This window comes from Phalacrocorax carbo, chromosome 1, assembly GCF_963921805.1.
Source record: "Phalacrocorax carbo chromosome 1, bPhaCar2.1, whole genome shotgun sequence".
Classification (NCBI taxonomy): Eukaryota; Metazoa; Chordata; class Aves; order Suliformes; family Phalacrocoracidae; genus Phalacrocorax; species Phalacrocorax carbo.
In genome coordinates this window covers 1,925,946-1,934,334 of record NC_087513.1, presented here as the reverse complement: position 1 = coordinate 1,934,334, position 8,389 = coordinate 1,925,946, and the positions used below count along the sequence as shown (strand labels likewise).

At 44.9% G+C, this 8,389-nt stretch overlaps 1 protein-coding gene across 1 annotated transcript in view; it reads left to right on the top strand.

The window, feature by feature from the left end:
• Positions 1–700: 700 nt before the first annotated feature.
• The window catches only part of COPG2 (COPI coat complex subunit gamma 2), a 22,147-nt gene continuing 14,458 nt past the window's right edge, over positions 701–8,389 (top strand). The window contains exons 1-7 of the mRNA XM_064441782.1: positions 701–822; positions 2,775–2,827; positions 3,582–3,662; positions 4,552–4,623; positions 5,780–5,859; positions 6,681–6,756; positions 7,175–7,267. Of these exons, the coding sequence (XP_064297852.1) occupies positions 786–822; positions 2,775–2,827; positions 3,582–3,662; positions 4,552–4,623; positions 5,780–5,859; positions 6,681–6,756; positions 7,175–7,267 (492 nt within the window). The 5' untranslated portion in view covers positions 701–785. The remainder of the gene's footprint in view (positions 823–2,774; positions 2,828–3,581; positions 3,663–4,551; positions 4,624–5,779; positions 5,860–6,680; positions 6,757–7,174; positions 7,268–8,389) is intronic.

Sequence of the window (8,389 nt, the reverse complement as noted above, 5' to 3'; positions counted from 1 at the left end):
CTGCTCTCGTCTCTCTCTGTCCTTCTCCAGACCCACTGCGTCATCCCATGCCCAGTAGCGACGGCTTCCAGCACAGACTGTGGCTGCTCAGCAGCACCAGCCACTCAACAAGCCCCTCTGATGCCTCACAGGTCAGCCGTCACTGCGGGGAATGGTGCCATGATGGGGGATCTGCATCACCTCTGGGGGTTTTTGGGGACCCCATCACCCTGAAGGAGGCTGTTTGCACCCTACCTTTCAGAAAGACCTGGATTAAGCTGTTAATAACTTACAACAGCTCCTTTTTAGCTTTATTATTTCTAGAAAGGGCAGGGAGGAGGGGAGCAGTGGCCTCCTCAGGATGCAGCAGAGAGGCACTGCCATTGCTGCCCAAAGAACTCAGACGCCTCGCCTCCCTCTTCTGAGGGAAGCTGGTGGCTGAAACGCGTGTTTACTTTTTTGCCAAGGGGCTCAGATGGTTGCTTTGTCTGCCTGTCTGCCTGCCTGCCTGCCTGCCTGCCTGCCAGTCAGTCAGTCAGTCAGTCAGAAGCAGCTGAACACCCCCTGGCGGCGCGGCTCCTTTAAGACACGCCCTCACCCCGCCCTGGCTCAGCCCCGCCCCCTCAGCAGCAGGAGAGGGGGGCGCGGCTCAGAGACAAGGCGCCCAGCCTCCTTACACGCTTAGGGGGATGAGTGACAGCGCCGCGGTCCAATCAGATGGCAGAGGGTGAGGTGGGAAGGCGGGCCTTCCGGGGGGCGCTCCCGCGGCGCTGCAGGTCGAAGGGAGGGGGGCGACCAGCGACGACATGATTAAGAAGTTTGACAAGAAGGACGAGGAGTCCGGTACGGGGCTGGTCGGCGGCGGGGAGGGAAGCTGGGGAGGGGCTATGGCGGCGAGGCCCTGAGGGGAGTGATCCGTAGGCGCCCAGCGCGCGCCGCGGCCTGTAACGGCCGCTGAGGTGAGGGAGGAAGTAACGGCCGCTGAGGTGGGGGGGGCGGGTAACGCCTGCTGATGAGGGAGGTCGCCCCTGCTTTCCGGTATCCCGGCCTCCCTCGGAGCCTCGCCCGGCCCTTCAGGACGGTCCGAGGGCTTCAGGGCCCGCCCTGGGCCCCTGAGGCCACGCTCCGAGGTAACCGGTTCCCTGCAACCCTGCGGGCTGCAGCCGGCGGCCTCTTCTCGCCCTTGCTGGGGTGAGGAGGAGCCGTGCTTGCAGGGCGTGATCGGGGTCTGCACCCCAACCCGTGGACCTTGTGGTTTGGACTATGTAGGGAGCGTTTGTGTTCAGGTAGCCGGTGGGCAGGAAGAAACCTCACCACATTAGGCATAGATGTGAATAAAGCCACAACCTGCACGTTTTCGCTCCACAAAGTCACCTGAAAATTAAGCTCAGGTTGCTTAAAATAACTGATGCCATCTTGAATTTTCTGTTGCTGCTGCTCAGAGGTCTTCTTAGCCACAAGGCATGACCAGCTGCATTGAGTTTTGTTTCATTCTCAGTTTCCTTCTGCTTGGGATTTGAGAACTGAAGAATGAATGAACTGAAAATGAAAAATCACTACTGGAGGAAAAGGGTCAGAAGCAGTAGTGAAGGTTTGGAGGGATTTATGTGTTTTTGTAAGGGTGGCTCAGAGGTGGTTTCACTGTGAATGTGGATTAGAAGGCTGGTCTCTTCTGTATGCTGCTGACATGGGTGTCATCTCCAAAAAATGAATTATTCAGCACCTTTCAGAAATTTCAAAAGAGGAGACAGTCTCTCTTACCTTTCTCACCTTCTCTGAAACTAAAGCCTTCCCTATGCTTTCCAGCAGAGGCTCAAAGCGTGCATTAGATATTGCCTGTATAGTAGCTGACCTAGATGATTTTCTGAAACAAGGGACAGGAGTTCATCAAATCATAGAATGTCCTGAGTTGGAAGGGACCCACAAGGATTATTGAGTCCAACTCCTGTCCCTGCACAGGACACCCCAAATTCACACCAGGTCTCTGAGAGCCTTGTCCAAGAACTTTTTGAATATCGCCAGCCTTGGTGCCATGATGCCTCCCTGGGGAGCCTGTGCCAGGGCTCCACCACCCTCTGGGGGAAGAACCTTCTCCTAATACCCAACCTAAAGCCCCCCTGAAGTTAAAATGTTCCCTTACAAGACAAGAGGTAGATTTGAGCTTCATGATATCTCGTCATAATGAATGATCATGTTTTCCTTCTACTGAAATATTTCTGAAGGCCTTTTGCAGATTTTGGTTTCAGCTAGCAGGTAACTCCTTAATGGCTGGATCTGGGCTGTTAAAAGACTGAGAAATTACAGTACGGAGATAGTCTAGAATTAATGGGTTTGTGATGTGCAGCAGCCAGGCTGTTTTTGGAGTTTACCGAGTAGTCTGTTTTAGTGGTGCACTGATCAATATACTTCTATTTCAGATCCCGATCAGCAGCTCTGTCCTGATGCCTTCAGTGCTTTCTGTGTCTGAAGGAATAAAAGTAGGGGGACTAGGGGAAAAAGAAGAGTAAACAGTTTTATGTAAAGGGAGTATTAAGGCAGATTTATTAGCAAACACCTTTCGTCTTCCTCACCTTCCAGCTGTGTTGAAAGTGCCCCCCCTTCCTGTAACTCTGAATACACAACTCCAGAAAGTGGATTCAAAGCTGCTGATGGACAACATCAGTTATTCCAAGAGAAACGTTACTGTAGCATTGAGGTGTGTTTGTAAAGTTTAGGGGCTGTTCCTGCATGTTCAGCGCTGTTGGTTTTTGTGAAGAATGCATTTCCTTAACTGAGAGGTCTCTTTTGTTCCACAGGTAGCGGCTCTAATCCTTTCCAGCATTTGGAGAAGAGCGCTGTACTTCAGGAGGTACATTTAATCATAGTGTAATACTGTTTAATTTTTTTTTTTCTCCAGGAAGTGTTAGCAGCTTATAGAAGTTTTACAGTGCAACTCTCGGGGAAATGTGAAGGGCTAAATTCATATATTTAATTTAAAATCATAGGGGATGTAAACTAAGTGCATGTGAAGTTACTATCTGAGGGGTCTGTGCATGGTAATTAGACTACATGTGGCTTTTGCATTCCATGTGGACATACAGGATCTCAGGGTGCTCTTTCTGAAGAGGTGATCTGCCTGTTTTCCTACACTCCTTCAGCGTACTGTGTAATGGGTTTTCCTGTTTCTCTTGTGTGCTCCAAGAGTGGTTGTGAGTGGCGAGGTCAACGTGTGGTTAAATAATGAGGGAATTTTGGTGGGTGCAAAAAGCTCTAAGTAAGATCTTAATTTCAATTGTGTGTTCCTACAGACTAGAGCTAAGTAGTGTTTGGGCTAATTGGGCTTAATTCCTTCCTGTGGAAGGAATTAAGTTGTTATGCTTTTATTTTAAAGTATTATTGCTAGTTCCAGATGGTAAACCAAGGAGCTGTGCTTTGTTGAGTGCTGCCCATCCAGCAAACTGAGCATGCATTAGCCAAATGACAGGAATACACTCGCTGACACAGTTCTAGAATGAAAAAAGTTATAAGGTGCTTGGTTGAAAAGAAATCACTTTACTTTTTATGGTGAAAGAGAAATTATTGTTGGGTCATACTGTAATAGAGTATTTATGCTGTGTTTGTAGGCACGTATCTTTAATGAGACCCCTATAAATCCACGAAGATGCCTGCATATCCTCACCAAGATCCTCTACTTGCTGAACCAGGTAATGGTTATAATTTCTTCCCAGCCAGAATTAATAATCCCAAAACTAACTTCTGATAACTTTCAGTGTGAAGGTTTTATATCCCTTCCTGTCAGATTTGAGAGGTAGCTCTTACGGTGATCAGAAACTGAGTGTTTATGCTGTAGTGTTACGTTCTCCCTTCCAATTTTGCCACTAAGGTGAGCGAGGTATGTGTCACTGAAGCTTCTGAGACTTTTTTTCTGCATGCCAAGGGAGAGCTGCTGGTTGGTCTGTGATCACCCGCAGCACTGTGCAATTGAAGAGCCACTTGTGTTTGCCCAGCTGAAGTGGGAATAACTGAGGTGAGGTAAGAACATAGGCCAGGAAGCGATGAAAGGTATATTTTTGTTTGGGGGGAAATTGGAAGCATGGTAAGGAAGAGGGTTTTCTTTAAGTAGCCACATAGATTGGGTTTCCTGCATGTCAGGCAGTAGAGTTTAACGTAGAGTTTTAATGTAGAGCTACAGTCAGTTAGGAGGGACCGATGCTGTTCAGCCTTAATTGGCACAAGCCATCTTTAAGTAAACCCCTTTTAAGCAAGGGACCCCTTCGGGTTAACAAGCATGGCATAAAACCAACCGCTGACACACTGATGGCAAAAGAGGGAATACAGGGTACTTGCCAAACTGTTCTGCCACTGTACCTCTGTCGATGGCGTTTGTATTGAAACTAGGTGGATAACAGTGCTAAACTTGGCAGGTGCTCCCTGGGAAGTACGAGGTGAGGGAAGGACTGTTTCTAACACGAGAAAAAGTCTCAAAGAAAAGATTGTTGGTGTGTGGGTTGGGATTATAAGCGGGGGCTGAAAGGTGAAGGCAGCTCAATAATGAGAATGGTTTTTCTCTTGCTTCTTATATGCGATTTTCAGGGTGAACACTTTGGAACCACTGAAGCCACAGAAGCTTTTTTTGCAATGACCAGATTATTTCAATCTAATGATGTAAGTACTACCTAGTGTTTACCACTTGCTGTCTCCCTGATTTTGTTGGGTTTTGCAGTAGTTACAAAACACTTGGATATTGGGATGTGGGAGGAGGGTGAGGCAAGTACTTCAGAGAACAAGCTCTGCACACAAAGTACTTGCTGAAGGCAATTCGTGGTTTGGAAACAAATGACTGAATGATAACATATGGTTACTTCTGCAGGTTGGTTTTGGTGGTGGGGTTTTTTCTGAGTTGAATTACTGTTGTAAAGAATGTGAATAATGACAGAAAGCCTTAATATGCAAATCAGTATAATTTTATGATGGTTTCTTACACTTGCAAATAATCCCCATCTGCTTAACTCTGACTTTAAAAGTTGCCTGTAGATCAAATACTGTTTTTCCCTAACAGCTTGCTCTATTCATGAATAAGCGTGGAGCCAAGGGATGAGAACACCCAAAAAATGCTGGATTAAACTTTGGACTTTGCCAAATGTAAAGTCCTCCTCTGATCTCTTTTGCAGAGAGTGTAAGAACTCAGTGGAGTTTGTTTTGTGTGATGGGTCTCATTAAATTCTGTTAAAAATGAACCAGCGCTTCAGGTTTTTGGAGGTTTGGCCGAGGAAGGTTGCATGTGTAACTATTTACCAAAATTTTCATTCCATCTTTAGTAGAGTGTGTTTGAGACCTTTCTGATATCCACATTTTAGAAAGTAGGGTGTTTTTAAAATGTAAATATGTCATCTGCTTTTGAAGAATTCAAGTGTCAGTGCTCTTTGCATATTTCTATTTTTCTTTTACAGTAACAAATAGATCAGAGGAAGTTGTTTTTAAAGCTTTTAACTGATCATTGTGAGGTTTTTGTATACAGACAGGATTTATCATTTCTTTCATAATTAGTATGTGGATTATTTTCTTTCTGAGTCTTATTTTACAAGATATATATCTCTCATTCTTCTCCTGGTTTGTTTGATAACGGGGAGTAAGGCTGTTACCCAGCTACCAAACGTGTATTTACTTGTGTGCTTATGGCTTTGTGTAGATGTGGGGAAAAGAGTGTTCTGTTTAAAAGTTTATGTAACTTTTTAAATTTCTTTAACTTTTAAAACATCTAGGAAGTGTTTATTCATAATTGCCATTGAGTTTAATGGTTTTCTGCCATATACTTTCACAGCAAACCCTTAGGAGAATGTGTTACCTTACTATCAAAGAGATGGCCAATATTTCTGAGGATGTCATCATTGTCACAAGCAGGTAGTAGAACCTACCGAAAACGTGGTATCAGAGCTCTGAAACAAGTAGTTGCATCTTAATGTGTTTGTTTTAGTTGCTACGGTTTTCTGTAATTATGCTTTATAAAGGATACAGCAAGGGAAAACAAATTGTTCCATGATACAGAGCATGTGTCACCACATGGGATGTTAATTTCTTCCTACTGTGTTATTAGGCTTTTCAAAAAAAGCATAGGCTTGCCTGCACCGTTCACCAGTCGGTTGCTACTTTGATTTCTTGTGGTTTGGGTGTTTTTTTAATTCATTATGGGTGCCTGATTGTTTTGTCAAAACTGAGGCAGTGACTTCTGTTTCACTTCGCTGTCAGAGCAGTTAGGGAAAAGCAGAGCAAAGCTTGGTTCCGTCTGCCAGCTGAACTATCAATGTTTTTGACCACAGAGTAGACATTATGGTTGTTGTGAGAGCAAAAATTGAATCTTTGGCATGTGCTAAGTGATTGCTTTGGGTTATATTTTTTTAGAGCTGTTCAGAAAACTATGCGATTCTCGAACCAAAAATGTCGTCTGGTAGAAAGAACAGCAATGCTAAGACAGAGAATGGCTGAGCTAAATAAACCAGGCCTATAGCAAAGCATTTTGTAATAATCTGTATTTCCACAGAATCTGATGTCAATAATTTTCAAATAGCTAATTATTAAGAAGTTGTTTCTAGCCAATACTGGAGCTTAGCAGTTATGTGGTAACAGCTGGAAGAACAGCTAAATGAGGTGAGGTGAATATCACAAAAGGACCGAGACATCAAGATGTTAAATGAGTGTTAACAGGGTGTCTTTGATTATTTTAGTTTGACCAAAGACATGACAGGGAAGGAAGATGTATACCGAGGCCCGGCCATCAGAGCGCTCTGCAGGATCACTGATGTAAGTACAAATTGCATCACTCTTGCGGGAGAGATGGTGAGTGTATTTAAAATAGAGAAACTATTCTCTCTCAGGGTGTATTCTTGTAGTAGTGGAACTGCTGCTTTAGGGAGGACTGCTCTGAAGCCCTCTGCAGGTGTGAGGACCTCTGTGGAGCTGTAGCACTGTAAACATGGAGTTTGAAGGCAGGAGCTTTGGAGCTTTAGTTTCTGATCTGAGATTGGTTTGATCATGTTACTGAACCTTCAGTACCGGGCAGCTGATACTCACGTCTCCCTTGCAGAAGTAGACGCTTTCAGAATTAGCTCAAGATTCTTTCTGAGGGCCTTTTGAACACGCTGTGCATATATTTTTTGCCTAATACTGGTTTTATGCTCTGCCTCCAAAGTACCAACCATTTTCTTTTTCCCTTTGGTAGGGTACGATGTTACAAGCCATTGAGAGATACATGAAGCAAGCCATTGTGGACAAAGTCCCCAGCGTGTCCAGCTCTGCACTGGTGTCTTCCTTAGTAAGTAAAGCAGGAGATTATTGTAAATCTGTGTCGTGTAGTGGCTGGGAAGGCCAGTCTGCTGCGTGTGTAGCCCTGTGTAGCCTTTGTTTCGTTCTTTCTTCATCTCCTTTTCCTTTGATATGACTCTTCTTCATCTCCCCACTGGAAAATAAACAAAAAATAGTAGCAATGGAGTTTCCTTTGTGTCAGCAGACTCTGTCTTCTCAAACTACTTCCTTAATGTCTGTAGTGTTAGAGTACATCAGTTGTAATATCTTTAAATGCAAAGTGTTCTTTGAAGTTTCCCTGGAGAGAAGCCTTATCTGTTTTGAAAAGTCACGCACCTGATGGCTGTGAAAGTGCTTATTGCTTTGACAGTCTAGAAACAACCTGTTCTGTGTCGAGGAAGAACTAACACTGGTGGCCTTGAAAGAACGTATGAGTTCTTAACAGGAACTAAAAGCACTCTGCTTTGTGCTCTGCAGAAAAACAAATCCGTGAAACTGCTATCCTGATAAGACTGCAAGTCAAAATTATTTTTGCTGATAAGTAGGGCATCTATTAGGAGGGCTAGAAGTTCAGTCTGTTTTTCTCTCCCTTGTTTAGGAGAAAAGGCAGGAAAAGGTCTTGTTAGGTTAATATTTTTATTAAAGAGGAGAATACAAGTGAAAGCATGGTAGCCTGAGACTAAGATGTAAGAAAAATAGTGGTTTATAGGTGCATATAATAAAGAGATTGGCTGCATTGGTAAATCAAGAAGGCAGAGCAGGAGGTAAGAGGTTCCAGCTGATGAGGTGGAGTAGAGCCTGTGTTAGGGCCTTGAGGGTGTAAACAAAGCTCTATTAATGCTGACAACTAAAGTCTTCCTGCTGAACTGTTCAGTTCTGGGCCCCCCAGTTCAAGAAGGACAGGGAACTGCTGGAGCAAGGCCAGCGCAGAGCTGCCAAGGTGATCAGGGGCTGGAGCACCTCCCTTGTGAGGAAAGGCTGAGAGACCTGGGCTTGTTCAGCCTGGAGAAGAGAAGGCTGAGGGGGGATCTCATCAATGCTTATAAATACCTGAAGGGCGGGTGTCAGGGGGATGGGACGGGCTCTTTTCAGTGGTGCCCAACGCCAGGCCAAGGAGCAACGGGCACAAGCT